The sequence below is a fragment of the Sceloporus occidentalis genome, unplaced genomic scaffold, assembly GCF_023333645.1.
Source record: "Sceloporus occidentalis isolate IW3139 unplaced genomic scaffold, rSceOcc1.0.p SCAF_3, whole genome shotgun sequence".
In the NCBI taxonomy this organism is placed as follows: Eukaryota; Metazoa; Chordata; class Lepidosauria; order Squamata; family Phrynosomatidae; genus Sceloporus; species Sceloporus occidentalis.
In genome coordinates this window covers 114,354,594-114,380,428 of record NW_028316983.1, presented here as the reverse complement: position 1 = coordinate 114,380,428, position 25,835 = coordinate 114,354,594, and the positions used below count along the sequence as shown (strand labels likewise).

Below are 25,835 nucleotides of genomic sequence, written 5' to 3'. Positions count from 1 at the left end.
GTTTATCAGATCATACAAGCTCTGATAGGAATAGCACACAGGGGTGTTGGAATTTGCTATATATCATTTCAGTTAGGATGATGGGATAGCTGGGGATGACCACATGCTAGGGCGGTAAATAGCGAACAAAGAAGTTGTCAAAATCCTGGCTATTCTCTATATGTGGGGAGGGGTAAAAATCTTGCAGCCCTCTATATGTTGTTGGATTGCACCTCCCAATAGCCATAGCCCATTCCCATAGTGGTGGGGAATGTTAACCGTTGTAGGTTTAACATCTGAAGGGTCACATAATTCGCCCCCCCCCCCCCCCCCGGGATGGTTTTGCAGAGTCAACTGTCTGGAATTGATGTGGGATCATTGTCGAACCTCTTCCTAAAAAGGAGCTTTATGATTGTGTCGATCTGAGTAATAGGACAAAAAGTGTGCTAAAAAACAGTGTTTTACACAGAAATCAACAAAACTACATGGGAGGAGGTGGTATGTAGCAGAAACCCAAAACATGAGTCCTATGTTGTTTTTCAGTAGTTTAATGGACATTTCAAAAGGCAGCCTTCATTGTCCTCAGTCTTTACAGAACAACTGAACTAATGGCAGATTGTTATTGCCTGCTACAGAGTGAAGCCTTTTCAGTTGATGTTCTTCCATCCAAGTGTTAGCTAGCATTCCCATGCAGCCTCTAATTTGTTGTCCACTGTCCTGCTTTACAGCAGATGGAGTTAATTCTAATTATCAAAACAGAGGGCAGACCACACTGGAGAAGCCAAAAACCTTAAGTTACTTGTGTGCACATTTTCTAGGTTGTGACATGATAACTAGAACCATGAGATGCTGTCTTGAATTTTACATTACTTCAGAGGTGCAAATGGACAGCCGTAACTCTTCTATTGTTACTAGTCCTGGCTCATTTTAGACAGGAAACAGGTAAAGAACTCAGTGTGAACCATAGCTGATGTTAATGAAAGCAGAGTATAATCCATCTCTCTCTTCCCCCTCTCAAAAAAGAAAGAAAGAAACCATAGAGGCTTTGGGGTATTATAATGAGTTGAACTGCCTTGGAAAGTTTTTTAGAAGCATCTGAGTTCATTGGGTTTGAGCTTGTTATACTTCACAATGAGGATCTCTGCTGTTGTACTCTTCAACAAAGGCTTTGGGGAAAATGCCAACTTTCCCATTGCATTTGCCTTCCAGCCACTCATCATTCACTAGAAAGAAAATAACATTAGCATCATGTTTAAGCAAAAAAAAAATAGTTTGTTAATTAATGATAATGGTGATGTTCAGTAAAAGACTGCACTTTAGTGCATTGTTTGTGAACATTTAGTTCATTGTGTGTGAACTAAAAACCATGATATAAAGGATGATGGGGCTCCTTTGCCTGTTATAATTGAAAGAGGAAGAGCATTTCTAATCCCTGCACTTAACCTAAATTCCTCTTAATACACAACTACTGAAGAAAATACAGAAGCCTTGCCATTCTTTGCATATAGGGACCTTGCTTGAGCCTTGCCACTGTTGGAACAAGAATGAGGAAGAATCAAGGCCAGTATAATTGGTTGGTATGCATTAATGGCTTAGGATGAAGAAGAAAAATCTATGCATTCAATACATTTAAGAAAAAGTTAATGCAGCACTGATGGCAAAACATTTTTTAAAGTGGAAAGCTAGATAGACACTGGCCAGCTTAGTTCCTACACCTTTAACACTTGAAAGCACAGGTACTCCGTCTTAATTATGTCTAGGGAGGAAATACATATTATCTTGGAATCTGTACTGCTGAAGATGTAATAGCTGGGCTGAGCAGACTTAGACTGAGAGCACCCTATCTTTGTTTAAATCATTTTAGAGTTAAAGTGGCAGAGCAAAGGGCTCTATTAAATTAAACAACTGGCGACATAAATGGTGAGAACAGTGACATTACGGAAGGATGGGTTGTAGTGGAGGATCCCCGAATTGTGAAAGACTGAATGAGGGGGTCCTAAGGGCTACACATATGTGAGTATAACAGAGAACATAGCCAAAGGTTGTCCTTTCCCCTGGGAAAATCTGGAAGACATATATAAATTTGAAGACTGACTCATGAAATGGTTCTCAAAATCATCCAGAGCTAGATACAGGAAAGCTGCAGTGACAACTTGGCTCTGGTATTGTTGCTGGATTCTGCTACCTGTTTCTTAGAATGAACCTGATCAAAACAGTGGGTTGTCCTTTGAACTACTTTTGTAGCTTTTCGATGAATGGCAAGCAAAGATGAAAACGTTTTCTGCTAAGTCTTTTCAACAGCATTCAGCTTCCCCTGAGGCCTAAGTCCAGTTGCTAGTCCCAGCCAAGATGGACCCATTGAATAAATGGGATTTACGCAAGTGATTACCATTCAGCAGTTGATTTGGTGAATCTATTCTAACAGGGATCAACAATTGGATATAGGTCTAATTTAGCATATTCCAAATCTACATATTTAGGGTACTTGCACATCATTGAAGGTCTTGGCTCTTTTTTATCTGATATCCAAAGAGGCAGAATTGTCTTACAATTCCTTGAGATGTGCGCTTAAATCAATATGCCATTTTCCTGTGAGACGCAACCTAGGCCAAATCTTGCAACGTCTTGTTAACAAACTTCCTCTTAATGATCCCTCAGTTCTCTTAGCAGTATGGTTTGTATGATAACATGCCAAAGTAGCGTACAGAATTCTGTTAATGCAGAAGGTTTTTTTTCATCAGGAGCTGATGCCTGTTTTGTTTAAGGTAAACAAATACCTCTTAAACCCATCGCTGATAAAATTGGTTTTGGTTTACCAAGCTACAAAACGCAGTTGAGCTGATAAATGAAGGAAACTGCTAGGGTGAAAAAATTGGAAATACGGATCAGAGTTGTGCAAAAGCTGAAAACACAGATGTCTACAAGACATCCAGCTGGATTCCACCCCAAATACCTGTCTGTCCCTTTGAAAGGCCAAGCTTGGAAAAGTTACTTTTCTGAAGAAAAACTCCCAGAATCCCCTGGCCAGAGTTGCCCACTAGTTCTGAGAGGTGTCATCCAAAACATTCCCTTTCACATCTCCGACTGAAGACAAAGAATTCCAATTCGTAAACAGGCAACTCTGTTTCTCTGGGTATGAGGAAGATAAAGAGGAACCCAGGAGCAAAAGGCAACAGAAGCTGCAGGAGGTTGTTGCGGGTGTTGTTTTTTAAGGTGCCTGTTATTTTGCAAGATATTAATGGTCTGGAGCTTCGGGAACAGCAGTGTGGTTTGGACAGAATGACAGAACCTATTGGAGAGAAATAAGTGTCTGCTATTATCCTTTGCTGTTTGGACACGTCGCTTAATCTTAAAAACTTTGATCACAGTTCATGGTCATGAAGTACATCCTATGCTTATGGAACTACCCTAAAACTACAGGCAATTGTACCACTGAGGTAAATTTGGATATTTCCACTTTAAGTAGGAAGAGCTGTTTAGTTCATTTAACTGTTTAGTAAGGAATATTCTGAGTAAAAATGGCAGCTTGACAGGTCCCTTAAGCTGGAGAAACTATAGAGAGGGGAGGAATTCATAATAGCTCCTCAAGGATGCTCAGTGAAGTCCCCATGGTTTAGGGTTGATTTACCTTTTGCCAGCACAAGTATTGTCTCTCCCTTTTGAAACTCCAGGTCCTCTGGCTGGCTGGCTTCATAACTGTATCGTGCTACAACTTGATTTGCATCCATCTCTTTTTCTGTCTCCTTGCCATCTTCTGCGCTTGGAACATCTTCACCCCCCTGCTGTAAAAAACAAGAAGTTAAAACATTTTACCATTTATTTAACAAGTGGTACAAAATAAAGAAACAGTGCTCCCGTTACCTCTGTATGACTTAATGTTGCTGTTTAAAAAAATATTTTAAGACAAAGTTTTCAGATAACCCAACCGGAAACTCAGAAATCCTGATCAGAATGAGGCCTGGGCTTTAAGAGAGGCAGCCTCCTTCCAACTCTATATTTATCACCTTTCCCGGCTTTGTGGCTGATGCTGGTTAGCAGGCTCTTTTTAACTTCTGTAGAGGAGGAGAGATGAGGGGAGATGTCCGCTGGCTGAGGCATACTCCATTCCAGAATTAAAATGGAAAATCAATCTTTAAATGATAAAGGTGGTTAATAATGAATAAAAGAGACCCGCTGCCTATCAGAGATGCTCTGTATGACTCTCTCCATTCAAGCACACATATAATTCTGCATTTCCGTATTGGGGGCCATTAAAAAAATTGATCACAGACCTTGGAATTACCAGTTCTCAGTGTAGGTGGACTAGAAGGAAACAAGAGTAGAGCTGTTATGCAAGAAAGTGGCAGGCACATCTTAGGGTGGCACCCTAGGGCACCCTTCAATAGCGTTTTATTCCCTTGGCATGCCATTTGGGACCTATTGGTCTAAATAAAATTCAGTCTTTGCTTTTCACTGAGCAATTCAAAAATATTATATAGGCCAGTTCTAAGGCTGCAAATAAGGTTTGACAACATAGATCAGAGTTTAGATGTGGAGAGGACTCCTTGTAAATAGGATATTATCAATGCAGGTGTGCTCTACTGCTCCATACTTTCGTATATCTCACTTCATGATACGATCAAGAAAAACACAGCTGTATGCAAAAATTAGTGTGCTGAGCATGCTAAGAATGATATGAGGATTTTAAAAAACAGAGGTCTAAGTATTGGTGTGCCAGTACTTTCCAACTTCTAATCTCTCAACCCCATTTTGAGAGAGAAGTGGGATATGAATCCTCTAAATAAATAAATACAAATAAATAAATAGTCTTTGGCTGTGCTATGTATACAACTTTAGATTCACTTTTGGGTTCTAGAAGATGGAATGTGTGTTTGTCTAATTCCATTCATTCACTGACTAGGTTGGACCCCTAGCTGTATCATATGGCAATTGATCAGAAGTTAGGGAGACTTCCAAAATCAATGATCGCTGGTCTAAAAAGAAGAAGTGTAGCATTCCACTGACAGTGACAGCTCAACCCTTTGGATCTATGTGTGCATCATACCCTCCAACATTTCACAGATGAAAACTGGGGCACATGTGGCCAAGCAAGATCAAAGTGTGTTCGAGATGGCAAAATTATTAATGAGGAAGAACAGACAAGCTAGGTGAGGCTGCAGCTGTTTGCTTTTGCCTGAGCTTACTGGGAAGAGCAAGTTTTGCACCCTCCCCTCTTCTCCCCCTTCTGAGTTAACTGAGTGCAAACTCCTTTTGCACTTTGAACTCAGTTTGCAGTAAGCTGAGAACAAAGTGGGAAGGTGAGAGGAGGAGGAAAACAGATACTTTTAAAGCAGCTCAAAAGGTGGGGTGACAGGACTGTCCCTGCCAAATCAGACAGAAGAATTCATGTGTCCATACTTCTTCATGTACATAACACATTTACATGCTTTTTTATCAGTTGCGTATTTTTTTACTTTTAGAAAGTTCCATGTTTATTTGAACATAGTAGTAGCAGCAGGAGAAGAGGTTAAGGCAAATGTTTTTCCCCCCTGTTATCCCATGTTATCCTTGCAAAAATCCTATGAAGAAGCTGGGCTCAAACACAGCTAGTTACTGAAGCAAGTATCCTTTGATTTACCCTGAAATCCAGCCCAGCACCCTACTGTACAGAGAACAAATGGAGGCTATATGACTATCTGACAGTACATAGTTTCAAATCTCTATCACTAGGCAAGGGCAGAAATTCATTTAAAGCAAAACTAATCATGTGGACGTTGGTGGTGACGGAGGTGACCCTTTGTGAAAGTTGGTTAACTACATAAGTCAACACAAAATAGTAACTAAAGGCTCAAACAGACAGGCCAAAATAAAGCTCCTAAGGAATGGAGCACGGCTTTGGCACAGCTTCTGGCCTCTTAAGATGCATGTGTCATTTAAACAGCATACCTCCAAAGTGACCTGAAACAACTTTATTTTGGCCTGTCTGTTCAGGCCCTAACTACTTATTTCAAGTTATTGAATCATTGCTATAATTTTCTTTTTTAAAAGTCCTTTTTTTAAAGTCCTCTCATTGATTTTATACTCATTGGCCAAAACAAGGAGCCAGTGGCAAGAACAATAAAGGGAGCCTTACGGAGCAAACAGGCAGAATATTTTCTGGACATTTTCCAGTAAATTAAAATAAAAGGCTAATAGGCATGGGTATAGTTTTGTTTTTTGGTTTTAAACGTGACAGTGAACTTTCATTGAAAGGGCTTAGAATGGGGTAGCTGGGTTCATACAGATCAGAAACAATAAGCTACAATTAACTCTGGAGTTTATCGCACAGACTTTTAACCCGACTGCACCCTAACAGATGCAGCTGGGATGCGGGATGTAGGCAGGAATTATCGCATTCAATTCGCATTTAATTTCGCCAGCTGACTCCAGCCCGGCTGCATCCTTGTCCCAGGTGTGCTTAGCAAGCCACTTTTCAAAGCTAGGAGCAACTTTGAAAAGTGGCCCTGGGACCCGGGTTGTAGCCAGGCTGTACTCAGCCAGTGAAATTAAATGCGAATTAAGTGTGATAATTCCTGCCCGCATCCTGCATCCCAACTGCATCCGTTAGGGTGCAGTCGGTATAAAATTCAGTGTGAAAAGCTCCATAGACACAGGAAACAAATTACTTTCTTTAGTAAACAAAGATATAATTAAGTCAGATTTCAAAAGTAACAATTAGTGAGGACATTATTTTTTATTTTGGTGTAAAAGGTAACTGTTTCTTGTCACTCTTTGGTGATAACATTTTAGGGGCATTTTCAGAGACGTTTCAAGTTTTATGCCATTCTTTTACCAATCGTAGGGTCCCCCACCCCAAGAGTTTTGTTTCTCTATTTAAGAATTTAAGAACAGCACCAAGTCGTGAAAAACATGACAAGCAAATTCAACAAGTTACTTGTTAAACACTGCAATGAGTAGCACCAAGAAATCACTTTTCTAACACTTGTCACAAGGAATTGGGATTCATTGTTGTTTTGTAAGAAAGGGCCCAAACAGACAGGCCAAAATAAAGCTGCTATGGGTCACTTTGGAGGTATGCTGTTTAAATGACACACGCATCCTTAGAGGCCAGAAGCTGTGCCAAGGCTGTGCTCCAATCCTTAGGAGTGGACTATGGCTTCGGCACAACTTCTGGTCTCTTAGGATGCATGAATCATTTAAACAGCTTACCTCCAAAGTGACCTGAAGCAGCTTTATTTTGGCCTGTCTGTTCAGGACCTAACTTTCTAACCTCTGTCCCTTCCTGGCACGGTGTGCTGCCTTCTGATCTGGTTTTACCCACCTCCTGGAAGCTGCACCACAATGTCAAGCAATGGGTCTTTGCGTGATTCCACAGGGTCTTCATCTTGTCCTCGTTCAAAGAGACCAGCTCTGTATCATCTGTAGGCCGGAAGCTGAAAAACACAGGCAAATATGTGAGGCCCAAAGCAACCCTGCTGGCTCAGCAAAGATAAAGCAGGTGCTTGGTAGCATTCCTTACCTTAAAGTTGTGTGCTGGGGAGAAAGCTCCAACTTCTTGCATACTTTATCTAAAAGACTGCTGTAAGATAACTCAGGGCTCACTTGCAGGGCTACAGTGTACTTATAGTGCACCTTGATAATGTACGGAGCTGGGGTTTCCAAGTTATCAAGCTGCAGAAGGAGAAAAAAATGGAATAGAGAAAATTCTTTAAAGCACAGAAGAACAATAGAATTATCTGTCTTCAGGATTACTTTTTCAATGGGAGAAAACAAGAATGTATTTCCTTGTGCCATGTCCCACCTGCAGGGAAACGCACAGAGAAGTGCTGACACAAATACTCTTCCATTTTTTATTACAGTGGGTGAAAATATTTGGCAATGCCACAAGCTGGCAAAGTACATTTTAAATGTATACTGTATCCTCATCTTGTGGACAAAGAAAATGGAGTGTTCAATTCCTAAATCAAAAAGTGCCCCTGAACCAATGGGGGGATCTCTGCTATCTGTTCTCGACAGATATTTATTTGTAAAGCCAAAGTATGTTCTGTAAATTACGAGGCACATTTTAATTTACTTGAAACAATTATATGCCACCCAATTATAGAAATATGTGTATGGCTTACAGTAATTCTACAACCATAGGCCATACAAATGGCATGCACCATAAGATTGGCATGCACTATAAAAGTGCATAAAACAAGTATAGGAGCTCAAGCAAGACTGCATAGGTTTTTAAAATGGGATCAGGCAGAAGGAAGATTTGGATCTATTGCTACATTTCTGAATGATGTGCTGCATATCAGCAACACTTTCCAGTTCCCAAATATTTAACAGCAGTGGGAACAGAGGCTGGAGTTCACTAATGCAGTTATGGATATGTAACCTAGGGTTTCATATTTGTAACCAATTCATATTCCTGGTCCCTACATATTCATAATCATGGCATTATTGCCATGACTTTAAAAGTCAACCAATCCTGCTATACCAGATAGCAGCTAAGTGAAGTACAGTCATCCCTCCATATTTGTGGCTTTGATATTTGTGAATTTGATTATTCACGGATTTCATTAATATGTTCTCTCTAGGACTGTCTAGGTCCTCCAGTGCAACTCTGTGGTCAACTTTAACTACAAGTTGCACTGAAAGACCATTTGTAGCTACTCTAGTGCCATGCTATGGTCAGTGTATGTTGGATATTGACCACAGAGTTGCATTGGAGGACCTAGAGATTCCTAGAGAGGTGTCCTCTCCGGTAAAAACAGTGTTTTTGTTATTTGTGGTTTTTCCATATTCACAGGGGTCTTGTTCCCCTAACCCTAGCAAATATGGAGGGACAACTGTATACATAACTATGTAGCTGAATTAGGATCTCACCAAAATCTTTACCCATTCTAATTTAAGCTACTAAAATAACTTTCCAAAAGAAGGGGGCTTGTATGTAAGTTCCAATCTGGAAAGCAAATCTCTGATCTTAAATTGTGTATATTCAAAGACCACTGGATCATTTTAAAGATCTGCCTTTCTTTCTGAGCTAATCTTCTGCACTTGGCAGACCATTCCACAGTCGGGATGTTACCACAAAAAAGGCCCCATTTCTCAGTAGTCTCCTGCTGCATCTCACTTTGTGGGGGCACCTGGAGAAGTGCCTTCAGAACCTTAAAGTAACCTAACCTCAAGTCCTCAAGGGCTTCAAATATTAAATGCAGCCATCTGAATTGGGCTGGAAATGGCCTGGACATCTGTGCAGATGAGAGATCACTGATATCATACAATGGAATTGTGTAGTCCAGGTAACAATGTCCTAGCCTTCTTGCAAACTGGCTGGCCATCCTGTTAGTGACTTGTGCAGGTAAAAATCCAACTGATAGCTGAGAAAGGTCCAAAACACACTGCAGAAATAATCCTGTTTGAGACAGCTTTAATTGTCCTGGCTCAGTGCTAGGAAATCCTGGGAATTGTAGTTTATTGTGGCACCAGAGCATCCCAACAGAGAAGGCTCAATGTCTCACAAAACTACAGTTCACAGAATTCCCTAGTATTCAGACAGGGCACTTAAAGCAAACTCAAACTGGATTATTTCTGCAGTGTGTTTTGGACCTTCGTCATCATCTTCTTCTTCTGTCATTGCAATTCTTTACAGATCTTGTACAATGATCAAATTGCTCCCACTCCAACATGTAGCTGCTGCATTCTTCCATTCTAAAATTGGACCTAATTGAACTGTATCTGGAAAATTATTTTCAACAACTTTTATTCTACCACATGTCTTCATTTCTCTATATTGAAGAAAAAGGCAGGGCCCACAACAACAAAAAGACAGAGAGAAAGTGTGTGATGGGCTGCCAGTACAGCAGTCAGAGGCAAAATGTTTTTCCTTCTTATATGTCATTGGTGCATCTATATGCACACTATGTATTTTTGCAGAAAAAGCATAAACTTAAATCAGGTGAACACCGATTTAGAACTCAAAACATAAAAACCTAACATGGCTTTCTCTCAGTCTCACTACCATCGCAGGCTCGCCTGGTGCGGACATAAGAGAACACCTTCTTGGTGGCTGCTCCCACCCTCTGGAATGCCTTTTCATGGGAAGCTAAAATGGCTTTCTTACTGCTTGCCTTTCACTGGCAGGGAAAGATGCTTTTGCTCAAGCAGGCTTTTAATGTATAAGCAGGGGGGCTTTTTACTGGGGATATTTCATTTATCTTTTAAAATTTGATTATTTTTGAAACTATTTTAGAGTGTTTTATGAAGCACTTTTAATTGTTTATTAATTTTATCGTAAACATGTTTAATTTATTATTTCTGGAAGCCACCTTGGGTCCTCCTCTGGGAGAAAAGCAGCATGCAAGCAAAATATACAAACAAATAAAATAATTTACCTCTGGTGTTCTCCTCTGACCTGCAAGAAAAAGAAGAACAGCGCTTGGTTTTGTTTTATTTTTCTGAACAGAAGAGAATTAAACTAGGCATAGAGGCTGATGCTGAAACTCTAGCCTGCAGTTACAATCATACCTCCACATGCACCAAAATGAGAAGAAGAAATTTGTGGGTATTGAATAGATTGTACCACTTCTGACAGCAGGTGTGGGAAATCGCTTTTGAAAACATTCCCTCACATTAAACATACAGTACATTCCTGGCAAGCTGAAAATGAGAGAAGGCTAGAACATAACAGGGGGGAAATCCAGAATAGTGACTATGTTAGTTCATGTAGCAAAGAGTCTTATAGAATGATCCAGGGAAGCAGGAAATCCACATACAGATTAAAATTGTACCTTCATTTTACTCCCTCAAACTGTATATTAAAGGATTCTCTGTTCATAATAAGAATCTAGATGGTGTACGTTTCAAGTAAGTGTACTCGGGGTAAATTCCACATAATTTAATGGTCTTACCTTTATGCAGATTTGTGTACGCTCAAGGCACAGTCTCTTTCAGTAACTTCACAATATGATTAAAGAAGCAATCTCATATACTGAGTGAGACTAACATCTGAGTGAAAACATATAGGATTTGGATTTACAAAGGAAACCTGTGGCTTTCTAGATGTTGTTGGAATACAAATCCCTCCAGGTCCAATTGTAAGTTAGCTCACCACAACATTTAGTTTGAAAGTTGGAACTGAGCTTTCACAAACCACACTCCCTCTTACCACCATCACTAATATTCCTGTCTCTAAAACCATCCTCTCTGCCATGATTTGAAGGACGTCATTGTCATATCGGCACCAGATCTTGGAAATGATTCAGTCAGTAGATTTCCTCTTTGTTACCTGGAGGAAGCCTGGTAGGACGTTCTGGAGCAGCAATGCTGGGTGGAGCTGGGATGTCCAAATCAGCAACATCTTCCTTCTGTGCAAAAATGGAAATTGTGTGATATATCCCTGTGTAGTAATGGTCTTTGTTGTATTGTATGCAAGAAGGTGGCCCCTTTTTCTTGGAAGTGAATGGCTAGACAAGGTTTGAAGTTGCTCTATAATCCTTCAGAGACGAAAAGCATTCTACTTGGGGGTAGACGTTTCTCTACGTAACATGAAACTTTGTCTAATCTTCTCCAACAACCATTTGATCAATTATTTTGGAGACCCAACCATTACTTTGTATTGGACCTTGCATACTGAGCCCTGGGAAGAAGAAACTGCATGGATAGCCCATTTATACAACCTGCACTCATAACTCTTGCATTCATTTTTTTTAAAATTGCCATGTGCATAAAAGATAATTTGAACTGTTCTGCAGGGCCTGAGTTCAGATTTCAGCCAGCCACAGAGGGGAGGATCATTGCCTGATTTTAGAGAGTGACTATCTTCTAGCCTTCTTAACTCTCTGTTCAACAAATGAGTATGACAACCACCACACTTGTCTAAAAACAAATGATGTGTGGAGGCCAAAACAACCTGTGATGATGTCAAATAAATGGTAAGCAAGAGTGAGACTGGGACTAGAGAGGACAATACATTTACGGGTGCTATTGGAAATGAAAGGTGTGCATAAAGTTAGCTCAATGAGACGGAGGATGTTTTGTCTGTTTCCTGATATTGCAACACTATTTCTCTTTCCTACATCTTTGGCTGTTGCTCGCAAGCTGGGAGTGATGTTAGCCTATGGGTAAGACGTTCTAGAGGTTATGAAGGAGTGGGTCCCACTTTTAGCAGGCAGCCTTATATCTAATAATAATAATAATAGGTTTTATTTGTAGCCCGCCTTTCCAGTAACCTGATCAAGGCGGCATACATACACAAGAAAAATATAACAATACAAAGTTAAAAACAGAGTTAAAAAACAAAGTCAAATACAAGAGGCAGGCAGTTGGGAAGTCAAAGTACAGATTCCGGGGTCGATAATAAAGGGTAAAGAATAAAAAGATCATTTAGGGTGGAAAGGCTTGCAGGAAAAGATATGTTTTCAGATTCTTCTTAAAGAGAACTAGGGATGCAGTGGAGCGGAGCTCGATAGGGAGATTATTCCAAGATTTAGGGGCAGCAACAGAAAAAGCCCTCTGTGTGGTCCCCACATATCGCGTTTTTGGGACCTCCAATAATTTCATCCCAGTTCTCTATCTAGTTCTCTATCTAGTTCTCAATTAGAATACAATATTCTCTTACCCAGGTAGAGCTCTGGTTCAGCATTTCCATTGGTTCCAAATAGTTGCAGGGTACTATCCCTTTCTGTACAAAAAGCAAAAACGAGAAAAGGTTAGGAGAGAATGGACATTAGAGTATTATCTGAACAGTAATGGGGGGGGGGGATCCCAAGAGCTTGCAAAGGAAAGACACTTTCATTCTACTTCTTGCTCGTAACCAATTTCCAAATTCTGAATGGCAGGATGTTCAAAGTGCCAAAGTCCATTAACTTTATAGATATTATATAGATATAGATATAGATACATTTATATATATTATTATATATTCATATTTATCTTAACATGGCTTTAATTCTGCAGTGTGGATACAACTTAGGTCTTCCTAGTATCTCTCTTTTTGCCTGAAAGGATGTCTCTTTTGCCATGTCCAGGAGCATTTTGGGTGAAGAGGCAGATAGCCCACTTCATCTTAACATTCAACTAAATATGTGCATATTTTCTTTTAATTAATTACTCCACTGGGCTCTTGCCCATAATGCTTGGTACTATTTGTATAAGTAAGATCTGGTTATAGTACCTAAATGTTATTTATTATGATATAAAATAAGGTAAAATGAAAGTTGCTGTAAAAACATGATAAATAAAAGGAGCCACCTTACACCTCTGGAAAGACATGTTACAGTCTGACATGACGCCCTCGTCCATTCCTGAAATAACTTATTTACTGGATCCTGCTGCACAATAATTGTCGACCAGTTCTGCATCCTTTAGCTTCATTTTGTTTTTACATTGCATTATGCTGGTGTTATGTACTGCTACCTTGAAAAGCTTTAAAAATTCAATAAAAACAATTTTTTAAAAAACATGATAAATAAATAGGTCTGGCCTATATCAGTTTTTTTAAGTCAGGTAGCATGTGGCATATAGTATCTCCTGAAGCCTTGAGCCATTTGGCTCAAGACAGGACACCAGCATGTCAATGAGACAGCAGCCTTACCTTGGATCAGTGGTTCTCACACTTGTTCTCCTGTGGATCAAGAAAAATCCTGTGGCTCCCAGGAGACGACTTAGACATGCTTTTGTTTTATAAATCAAAGCAAATAACCTTTTCAGTAACTGTCCCCCCCCCCCCCCCCCCAAATTCAACACTGGCATCATGGTCACAACCAATGCTGCCTTATATAAAACCTCCTAGCCTTACAATACCTTTCCATTGAATACAACAGTGGCCCAGTTGTCTTTCTCCTTCTTCAAGACAAAAACAATGTTTCCTGGAAGGACATGAAGCTCATCTCCTGTTTCTGGTACAAATTCATATAAGACTCTGTGAGGTTGTCCCTGCAACATCCTGCATGGCAAAGCAACCACCAAGTTAATAAATACATATAACAAATATATAATTAATGAGAAATATCATTCTTCTTCACTGCACAGTCCAAGTCCCCAAGGGAATTGCAATGAGTGCACAGATAATCAAAGCAGGGAGCTGGGCATATGGTGAAATACTCAGTTGCAGGCTTCCTTTTATTCAGCATTGGTCACATTTGACAAAAATAGAATAGATATATTGTTCCAAGCCCATATTTGCATTAAACAATTGATCTTCAGTGGAGGGAAAACAAAGCAAACCAGACCTGTTTGTGCTGAAATCTCAGGGACATTGTTTTGCACTTCAGAAATCTATTTCATATGTCTGGCCTATATATTTGGAATGTCCTCACTTTTTCTTTTGTCTTTGAGAAAATTATGTTCCTACACTGATTGTTCCTTATCTTCATTATGATGGAGACAGTTTTCTAACGCTTCAAGCACTGCGCTTTTAAACAGAACTGTAAGTGGTTGTTATTTTAACAATTCCTTGTGCATAGGCATGAGAGAGAATCAGATCCCATGATATGCTGCTATCTTCTTAATTTTATTGATCTTACCTGAGGGTTTCTGGTGTCTTTGGTCTGGGAAGTGGGTCAGATGCCTAAAACAAACAACAACACGCCATATATTTTAGCATTAGCCTTTCCTAAGTAATACCATCAATTTTTTTTCTAACTTGGCAACTGAAAAGTCGGTGTCCTAGAAAGTGTGTTGAAAAGACAGCATTTTGAAACCGGGGAATGCCAATGCTATCCTGGCCAGGTCTGACCGAGACTTTCTCCTGCTTGAGGCAAAGGCCCAAATGGCACCTGACTATTCCACATATACAAACTAATTCAGGTACCTGAATTATGAAACATTGCCTTTCACCACCACTCAGGACAATAGGTAAACTACAGAGTGTGCACAAAGAGCTCTGTGCTCCCATGATCTTGCCACTGGCTGTTCACCCACTCTGACTGGTGCTTTCTTTGTTCATTCAAATGGTACAATGTAGAAATGCTATTGCTGCTTGCATCAGATGAACAAAGGGATAAATCCCACATGCAAGGCCTCATTTGTATACCGCCCGGATTGGTTTGCCATAGGGCGGTATACAAATAAATATTATTATTATATGTGTCCTGAGCCAGCTGTCTCTCTGCCTTCTTGGCCAATCCATGAGGAAAAGGCTACTAGCTAAGACAACCAGACCAGGCCAATAAAAAGTAAGCACCGCTAACATCAGGAATCGGTTGGTTCAGGATCCTGCCCAGCACATGTCTCCTGAACTGGCCTATCAGTAACAGCCACCATAAGCACTGCCTGCAACACATCATGCACATTCCATTTTTACTACTACTTGTGCAAGATTCTGAAGACCAGAGTTTGATTCCCTGCTTGGCTGTGAAATCCACTGGGCAAATCACGTGCTCTCAACCTCAGGGAAAGGCAATGGTAAACCTCCTCTGAACAAACCTTACCAAGAAGACCACATGATAGGTTTGCCTTAAGGTCACCATAAGTCAGAAACAACTTGCAAACACACAATCTTGCACAAGGAAGTTAATGTAGGAGCAGTAAATTCAGGTAACACTGAGTACAAGTTTCCAGTTTACAGAAAGGCATAGACAGGGGAAAGGCACATATATTTGTATGCTGCCTTACAGCTTTAAAAGATCTGCCAGTTGATAGAACTCACCACTACTTTTCACATTAAAAGATAATTTTAAAAACCTAAAATACAAGAAACTGGAAAATATTGGCTTCCCCCAGGGTACGCTATTCCTGCAAGTCTATGTACTTCAATTGAGGAGTTATTTGTGAACTGAAGGGCTAATTAAAGTTGCCATCAAAAAGGAAATGAAGGTTCATTCCACAGAGATATGTATGACTATTGCAAAGCATCTATTGACCACTGCTTGTGATGTCACTAGCAAAAGTAACACACTTCCATTCCCTGCACCTTCCATCTATGAAGCAGCTTAATGGAAGTGGTGCTGGTTGTTTGATGCTGCTTGCCGCCGCCACCGCAAAAAGTATCCTGCTTCCCAGGCCATTTACAAAGAAACATTTAATGATCTCTCCTGATCCTGACCTTGATGTGAATAAAAATATGATCCTAAATGAACACTTTCTACCAAAAATGGAAGTAACATTTATTCATATTGTGACATTACACCAATCCAATGGTGCATTTCTCCTGGAATGTGATGTTTCCACTGGAACCAGTGATCTCCCTTTCCCTTCTGCGGCTCATTGTACACCCAAAAATCTGCTCCGGAGCACGAAGAAACCCTCTCTGAGCATGTTCTTGGCAACATGGAGGGCTGCAGTAGAAGAGGAAGACAGTCCTGATTTCACTGAATCAGGTTGCCAAAGTGCCCTGTTACATCATGGCCTACAGTTCTTTGATCCCACCTACTTTCAGTTACTGTTGGCAAGTGGCAATTCCCCTGTTATATTAGAGGGAGTGCCTCTTCTAAGATGCACCATATCATATGAAACTTTGGAAATTTATAACATTCCAAAATGAATAAAAGCAATTTGTTCTCCAGTTAAACGGAGGTGCTTTGCAAACTGTTCAAGTGGTTTTTAACAGATTCAAAAAATTAACCGACTGAATGTTACAGACCAAGTGTGACATTATTTTAAAGGAGTCATCCCTAAGCAGAAGTCATTGAACATACGAGGCATTTGGCAATGTTGTCCACTTCCTTATCCTATTGGAAATGTTAACTCTTTCACAACAGGCAGCAAAAGCAGATAATACTGGGATTAGGGATGCCAGGAGTAGGACATATATATAATAGCAGAGAGGTCATATCGTTCTAATGTAGCAGGAATTGGACCTTGTATCCCAGAGTGAGTCAAGATAAGAAAGGTATCCCTTTAATAAGAGAAGAAGGTAGCTAGACAAGAGTCAGCAAAAGCAAGCAATTCTGCTTTACCTGGGGCTGCAGGGGAGCAAAGCCTGAAAACTCATCTTTGTCAATCACAGATGCCACAACCTGGAATCAAAAGGAAGAACACTGTTTTAGGCTCTCTGATCAGTCATCATTTTATACTCGCTTTTCTGTTTTTCCTCATGCTAGTTAAATTAGTCTCTTCAATACTATGTCTTAGGTGTCACAGAAACAAAAACAATGTTCGAGCAACTGTGCATCATCCTCCACAGCATTATTTCTCTTGAGCCAACCACTGTTGCCTTTAGTTTGATCCAAGCCTTCCCTGCAGATGAATTGTGTTAGCTGAGACATCTTCTCAATGACTGTTAAATGTAACATGGGTATCTCAGTGCACTTTAATGTTGCTTACTTATGCTATTGCTGATGCTGCCTGAATGAAACCAGGAGATGCTGGGCAATGTGTTCTGGAAGGGGGAAAGGAAGGGGTATGCATAGCAGCTAATTGCACTTCCTTTGGCATGCCAGTATGGGCAGAAGAGGAAAGAAGAACTAGAACACGGTTTGAGGATTTGTGGGGTTTTTAGTCCAAAATTAGACAGACTTGTCTTACATCTGCACTTCTCAGACCATCTGAGGGCTAGACACAATTGGCACTCAGCAATAGACAAGTCTGGGGGGAAACACAGACATTCAAAAAGTACTCATCTTAAACATGCAAAAAACACTGTTAAAATACATTTTGGTCCATGGGTGAAACTCTTGGTCCTCCAGAGAGTTGTGACTACAATTCTGAGCATTCTCACCATTGTCTATTCTGGCTAGGGCTTCTGAAAGCTGCAGTTTAAGAATATCTGGAGGGCTGCCTGGCTTCAGCCCCAGCATTCGAAAGCTGCAGCTAGTGCAAAATGCAGCAGCACCCAAACTGGTGTCAGATGTGCAGTTTAGAGACCATATAAGACCAATCTGGCTTCTAGTTTGATTCCAGGCTATATGAAAGGCCACCTTCTCCTATATCAGCCTGTCAAAAATTTGAGATCTTCAGAGGAGGTCCTACTGTGTGTCCCAACACCTCATGAAGGTAGGTTGGTAGGTACCCATAACAGGGCTTTCTCTATAGCAGTGCCTTGAACTGTGAAACTCCCTACTCATGGACATTTGGCTGGCCCCATCACTTTTAAATTTCCGGTGGGCAGCCAAAACAGTGCTGGCCTGCATGGCATTCAGTGTTTAAAATTGCTGTTTTAAAAAGTGGATTCCAGGATTGTTTTTAAGACTGCTTTTAAGAGTTCAACAAAAGTATTTGAATGTGTTTTTAAAATGTTTTATCTCTGTATTGTTTTAATTGGGTTTTATCTTTGCCTCAGGAGTCCTTGTGGGCTGGAGGCAATACAGAAGTACTTTAAATAAAGAGAGAGAGAAATAACTAGGGGAAATATAGACTTCACTGGCTAACTGCTGCTGTTAAAAAAGCAAGTTAGGTGGTTGTTGTTGTTTTTCCTGGGCAGCTAGAAACTTTGGAAACTCTATTATCATCTGGGTGAGACTTTAAGAATACAAGTTTGATAGAATCTGTTAATTCTACTTTTGCCATAGATTCACATCCTACCGTGGCCTTCCCTAAGTAGTCTTTCTTTTCCAGTTGTGCCACTTGCTTTTCATTCGGACGAAACAACTTCCCTTCAGGAATGACTATGGGGTCAAAGAATCTTTGTTTCTGCAGATATAAGAAGACCTAATTAATTGATTAATTAATTATCAGTGGTTTTCTCACAAAACATATCTTGCCAAAAACACCAGCATTCCTTCAGCATTCTTTGTAGCATGCTTGTGGAGGGATTGGTATCAGGAGGAGGTAGTGGGAAAGAAAATGCTATAGTATTGCTACTCCTAGCTCTGGCACCATCCACCACCAGAACTTGCACCCAGAACTTAAAATATTTTTTTTGTAATACAGTTCCAAGAATCTCCCATCCACCATGGCCTCTGGACATGCTAGCTCAAGCAATTCTGGGAGCTATAGTCCAAAAATAACTTTTCCCAAATTCTAATTATCCCTGAGAGAACATGGCACATGATGGGGGGGGAAGGTTCCCTATCCATGCGCTAAATCCATGTAAACACCCATCCCGCCCCATGTAATCCATGTAAACGTCCGTCCTGCCTCGTCCTCCCATGTTTCAGCATATTTACCTTCAGTGCAATTGAACAACAGCAATGACCCTCTCATCCCCAAATGCCACTGAAAATATTGGCTGACATCCTGTTGGTTTGTTCTGAGCAGAGATGAATCAGTTGTTGAATGGTAATAACATATAGGTACATATAACTGACTCAATAGTCAACAGTCAGGATGTCAGCCATTGTATCTGAACAAATCTTGCCAAAACAACTTCATGATCAGTTCACTTTAGGATCACCATACGTGGAAGCTACTTGAAGGCACACAGTGACAAGTGTCCATATATAGTTTAATGATAAAAGCTTAGGATAATGAAGAACCACACTATCATTTACATACAAATGCCACACAGTTTCGGGTTCTTATACCAAAGTCGACAGAATTTTGCAATTTATGTGTTTTCCTATTCCTGTACAACATTTGTCTTCTCTACATAACTACTGATGGAGTTGTCAGATAGCTAGTTAACTAGATACCTAAAAGCCTTCAGATGCCATCATATTAGAACTCTCAGACTCCACTCTACTTTGCGATTCTCACAGTCTGAAACTCAAGAGACTTAGCAGCCCCAATTCTTGAAGACACAGGCACCTAGCATTTGAGTCATCCTGCTGAAATGGCTGGATTCTCGCGAATAGATATATAATCCACCAGTGATCAACTGAGGTTTATTTCAGACCCATTAGCACCAAACCCATGAAGAGGCAAGCAATAACATGTGAGATTTTCTGAGATTCCAATATATGTGGAGGGTCTCTACTGGCACAGAAAGCTCTCCTCTTCGTGCTGTTGCCATCCATGGTTAACAGGCAACACAACTACCAATGAGGGTAACTTCTTTCAACTATCATGCACCCCCATCCTATGTGTGTGTCAATATATGCCTTTAAGTTGCCCGACAACTTGTTACCATGAATTTCATAGGATTTGTGAAGTTGAAGGCTTTCATGGCTGGCATTTATAGTTTTTGTGGGGTTTTCGGGTTATCTGGCCATGTTCTAGAAGAGTTTGTTCCTGACATTTCACCTTCTCTGAGGATGCCATTCTCAGATGCTGATGAAACATCAGGAACAAACTCTTCTAGAACATGGCCACATAATCCGAAAAAACCCACAAAAAACTATTCATAGGATTTTCTTAGGTAGAGGATACTCAGAGACAATTTGCCATTCCCTTCTCCATTGCCTACAGCACTTGGTATTCCTTGACAGTCCCCTATCAAAGTGCTGGCCAAGCCTGACTCTGCTGAGCTTCCAAGATCGGATGGAATCTGATGCCCTTGGGGTGGTTGGGCTTCCCGTTTCTAGCATTCTGAATACAAACAGATGCAAATACAAACAGATGCAATAAATGAAGTGGGCTATTTCCTCCACAGCTGTGACATGGTTAATGATTCTCGATTACATACTTGCGCTGAAATCCTAGGCCTTCTTAGAACGTCAGGCTGATCATCACAAACATGTGCTGCATTCCTGAATATAGCTATCTCAAGATACAGACGCTACATGATTTCCCCAAAATTACATGGCTCTTGGGCAAAAAGCCTAGCTCTTCCTAAGTTTCATTTCTACATTTTCTTACAAGGATGGATTCCATGGCCTTATCAATTTTGCTGTGTCGGGATCCAGTCTTCAGGTTCACTGCTTTTATCATATGCTCTTCAGCATTTTTCCAGTCATCCAACTTGGCGCAGGCAAGGGCTATATTGTACAACACCTGAGGGGGAAAGAGCAGGAGAATCAGGAGGATATAGCCATATTTATTTGGAACTCCCATTGATTTCTATTCGGTGCCAGGAAAAGTTAATAGGTAGAGCATTTGTCTTTGACCAGAAGGACCTGAGTTCAAATTTGCAAAGTTTAGTCTGTGAGTTTAACTGTCTGTCTGAACTTAACTACCGTACTGGTATCTCACAAGGTTGCTGTGAAAGCAAAAGGAAATAATCTCCTTAAACTCATTGGAGGAAAAGCAAGACTCAAATGTAATAATACATTGGTAAACACATATGCTTGGAATTGCAGTCTGCAGTCAAACCTCTTCTATTTTTGAGTGGATGCTTCAAGTGGTACTGAACAAGCCCAGAACTCACCTCACAAGCAAGCAACTTAAACTGCAAGCCTAGGATCTTGTAGTCTATTAGGTTGTTCCCACGTAGCTGAGCCAATGCTTCTTTTAAGTCACTAAGGGCTGCTTCATAACTGGAATGCAAAGAAAGGAAAGAGTAGGATAAGCATACCTCAGTTAACAAAGCCTCCGACAAAGAAGCTCTTTTTTACAAAATCTGTTTTACTCCTGCCAAGCCCCCTTTTCCTCCTCATGCTCTGTCTATCTGAAAGTTTTTAGTAGCATCAGCAGTGGGATGCAACAGAAAAGGGGAGAGCAGATAAGTTCCCCCCCTTCCCCAATATTAAAAAACACAGATGTATACATTTGTCCATCAAAACAGAAATCATAAGAAACGTGATTGCTAGTGAAAGAAAAAGTCATCCCTGGATGTATTTCAGAAGAAGCCTTCAAGTGTTCTCTGGAAGGTTCATCATGTTATTGTTTAGTTATATAACACTTACCTGACCTGACTGATTTATTTCACACGTATATGTTGTTAGTTTTTAAGATAAGGGTTGCTAAAACACGTTGAACTGTTTTCCTTTTTTAACTGTAAGAACCTATCCATATTCTTTCCATGTTGTTTCTGACTCTGGTACCACATTTTCGGTTAAAAGAGTAATACTCGGGAATACATCAGCTTTGTTAACTAAGGTATACCTCTAAGTTCCCAGAAAAATGCGGAGTAAGGTATTGTTGCACTAGACTGTACAATTCTTGTACTCTGAGGCAACTATTCTAGTCTACACAGCATTAATTTTTAACTTCTTTATTATCATCCAAGGGAAAACTTTAAAATGGGATGCCTGTGCTGTTCTTTAAGCTATAATTTTTCATTTTTGTCATTCTGTATACTCAAGATTTCATGAAACTTATTTTTGTATGTAGTTTATTATAACTGGTATTGGATTAAACAGAGAGGGAAATGTAAGGTACTGCACTTCAGGTGGAAAAATGAAATGCACAGATATAGGATGGGGGACACCTGGCTGAATGAAACTACATGTGAAAGGGATCTAGGAGTCCAAGTAGACCACAAGTTGAACATGAGTCAACAGTGTGATGCGGCAGCTAACAAGGCCAATGCAATTTTAGGCTACATCAATAAAAGTATAGTGTCTAGATCAAGGGAAGTAATAGTGCCACTGTACTCTGCTTTGGTCAGGCCCCACCTGGAATACTGTGTCCAGTTCTGGGCACCACAATTCAAAAAGGACATTGAGAAACTGGAGCGTGTCCAAAGGAGGGCGACTAAAATGGTGAAGGGTCTGGAAACCATGTCCTATGAGGAACGACTTAAGGAGCTGGGGATGTTTAGCCTGGAGAAGAGAAGGTTTAAGAGGTGATATGATAGCCCTGTTTAAATACTTAAAGGGATGCCATACTGAGGAGGGAGCAAGATTGTTTTCTGCTGCTCCAGAGACTAGGACCCGGAGCAATGGATGCAAGCTCCAGGAAAAGAGACTCCACTTCAACATTAGGAGGAACTTCCTGACAGTAAGGGCTGTTCGACAGTGGAACGAACACACTTTCTCAGAGAGTGGTGGAGTCTCCTTCTTTTGAGGTTTTTAAACAGAGGCTGCATGGCCATCTGTCAGAGATGCTTTGACTGTGATTTCCTGCATGGCAGGGGATTGGACTGGATGGCCCTTGTGGTCTCTTCCAACTCTATGATTCTATGATTCTTTGCGTTCTCATTATTTGAATGTAGATGACATGGCAGTATTGTGGTGAGACAAGCTCAGGGGTGGGCAAAAGTTGCAGTGGGTGGGTTCAAGGTGCCAGTGATGTCACTAGGGCTATGCGGGGGATGCGGACCAGGTAACACTTTAAGGGGGGGGGTGACACCACTGCTTCTCAAACACTTTCTTTTGGGCAGAAATGGGCTGTGGCATTCATTTGTTTCCCTTTAAAATGCTTTAAGAAATGGTAGAAGTGGGGTGAACCTCACTGGAGGCGAAAGGAGAAGTCCCAGAATTTTTGAAAATTAAAATTTCCAATTTCAAAATTTTCAATTTTCAATTTAAACATTTTGAATTTTTATTCTTTTTATTCATTTAATTTTTTTTAAATACACCACATTTTAATCAAATCTTTGCTATATATATGTAAATACATTTAAGTTGTACGTATGATACTGTAATTTGAAGGCATAATTTTAATTTTGCTAGTTGTATATGTCACAGCTATTAGCATTATATTCAGCAGCATATGGGAATTATTATTTACAAGTAACATTAGTGCAAAAAAGCATTACTAAGGATTCAGTATGGAGTGAAATGAGAAGTTGTTATGAAGTGGGGAAACTGATCTGCTACATTACCAATTCCTTTGGGGGAGATTGTGGTTCTCTGTTGTGTCAAAGATAACTCTGGGCAAATGTGTTTGAACTGTATAAATCATACAGATCTATATAATTTATATAACTGTATAATTTATACAGTTCAGAGAATTCCACTTCTGCTGGTTCACACACTGGTTGAGACCAATATACTTTTTTTTAAAAAAGGAAACACAAGTTGTATATAGCATTACACTAACTGACCAAAGAGAAAGTGGCTGAATTAATGAGCATTGTAAAGTAAAATAAGATTCCATCACTTTTATAAGGTGCCCAAAATGTTACAACTCACTTCTCCATCTGGTACGCCACAGTTCCTCGCTGGAAGTAGGCAACTGCTAAGTGTTTGTCATTGTTGGTGCTCCTGGTAAAGGCCTGAAGGAAGCAGAAATAATATGTAAACATCGCCATCATCACCACCACTACCACCACCATTTTGTAACATCTACCCACAGGATAAATACTGCAGTTTAGGACTCCTGGATTGTTAACTATTGCCAATACGAACTACGACCAATATGATGACCAAACTGAATCCAGCAGTTACAAGTAGTTGCTGAACAGTAAACCTCAGTGTTTGATACATGTCTGGCTCTCCAGTATTGGAGAAGAGAGGTTTGAGAGCACCTAGTAGTTCACAATGAAGGGTTCCTATCCTACTCAATCACTATGTGACTAGTTTGGACAGATGAACCAGTATTTTGTGATGTAACAAGTATAATGTGGTTGGCATTATCGGTGACCGCCAGTTTTTGTCAGGTTCTCGCTACAGCCTGGCAAGTCTCCCTTTTCCTAACTGTGGCCTGTTACAGACTGCCAAAATAAAGCAGCTTTGGGTCTCTTTGGAGGTATGCTATTTAAATGAAGTATGGGTCCTAAGAGTCCGGAGGTCGCGCCAAAGCCACACTCCATTCCTAAGCACTGGAGTGCAGCTTTGGTGCAGCTTCCGGATTCTTAAGATGCATGCATCATTTAAATAGCATACCTCCAAAGAGACCCAAAGCTGCTTTATTTTGGCAGTCTGTAACAGGCCTAAGATTTGCCAGATTCCATCCAAGACTCACCAGGAAAGGAGCAGCCTTTCTAGAACCAGAAGTTGGCAAACCTACATGACTGAAGAGCTGCGCTTGGGCAGATGGGTCACAAGCGCAAGCCCGAGCTGGAAAATCATCCTCCAAGTTGAGGCCAATAATCTGATATTCACACTGGTCATGACAACTTGTTTGCTTTACCTTCTCCCTTATTTGATTTTTTTATATAAAAACTACCAAGTTTTTCTCCTACACTTACAAATAAATTTGCAGACGTTCAAAAGTTCATATAAAAGATGAATAGAACAAAATTCTCTGCTGTGGGCTGAGCACTCAAAGTCCTCCACCTACTTAGACAAACCTATCAGTTTTAGTTTCTTCTGTGTTCCATTTTAAAAACTAAGTTTATCTTTGTCATATATATGAAGATATTGGAACATTCTGAGAGGCTGTAGTAAAAACAATTAAAGTAAATCATATTTCCACTCGTTCCTAAGTTGTAGTAACACCTTCGGTTTCCTTAGTGCAATCCTACTCTGAAACTTCTATTGCATCACACTTGGACAATGTTGCTTGGCCATCATATGATGCCATCAGGAGCAGATGGTTCACTTTTCAGCTTCTGCTAAATGAACTTTGCACATGCTTAGTCTTCTTGCATTAGGCAACAGGTACTAAGGCAGGTTATCTATGCTAACACATGAAAAGTGGAATAGCCAAGAATAGGGTTAAGTTGGATGCCTGCATAAAGTGAAAGTTTAATTGATCCTATGCTCTCTGGCTGCATTGGTAGAATTTTAGAACCATAGAGTTGGAAGAGACCCCAGGGGCATCCAGTCCAACCCCCTGCCATGCAGGAACTCACAATCAAAGCATCCCTGACATATCTCCATCCTGCCTGTGTTTAAAAACTTCAAAAGAAGAAGACTCCACCACACTCCAAGGGAGTGTATTCTACTGTCGAACAACTCTTACTGTCAGGAAATTCTTGTTTAGGTGGAATCTCTTTTCCTGTAGTTTGAATTTTCAGTCTTCTTGGCCACCTACCTGCTGCGCCTCCTCCAAATTCCCCATGATCAGGTGGATGCAGCCAATGTTGAAGCAGATTTTGGAGGAAGGATTCTGAACTGAAGTGAAGGATGCCAGGGCTGCTGTCCAGTCTTTGCGATCAGCTGCAGATACCCCCTCATTCCAAAGCCGGATAGTCTCCACAAGTGCCATGGTGATGCTGGAGCCCTTCCCAAGCTAGTTCAGGTGCAAACAAGGTCCTCGCAGTGCTCCCCCTTAATCCAGTCTGCTAACTCCTTTCTTCTTGAACATTCAGCCACTATGTTCTGCAGGCTTGTATTTCTGAGTTCCCTCTGAAAGCTCGCCAG

The 25,835-nt window shown here is 40.5% G+C and overlaps 1 protein-coding gene across 1 annotated transcript; it reads right to left on the bottom strand.

The window, feature by feature from the left end:
- Window positions 1-521: 521 nt before the first annotated feature.
- On the bottom strand, window positions 522-25,828 carry NCF2 (neutrophil cytosolic factor 2). Its single transcript, XM_089515871.1, has 15 exons — window positions 25,507-25,828; window positions 23,721-23,803; window positions 21,071-21,179; window positions 20,563-20,697; window positions 18,409-18,516; window positions 16,845-16,904; window positions 14,472-14,515; window positions 13,750-13,891; window positions 12,566-12,628; window positions 11,234-11,312; window positions 10,341-10,360; window positions 7,478-7,629; window positions 7,280-7,391; window positions 3,608-3,761; window positions 522-1,202 (listed from the first exon to the last, which is right to left on the bottom strand). Exons 1-15 carry the CDS (start codon window positions 25,678-25,680, stop codon window positions 1,099-1,101), a joined length of 1,539 nt encoding a protein of 512 aa, XP_089371997.1. The 5' UTR covers window positions 25,681-25,828; the 3' UTR covers window positions 522-1,098.
- Window positions 25,829-25,835: the final 7 nt, after the last annotated feature.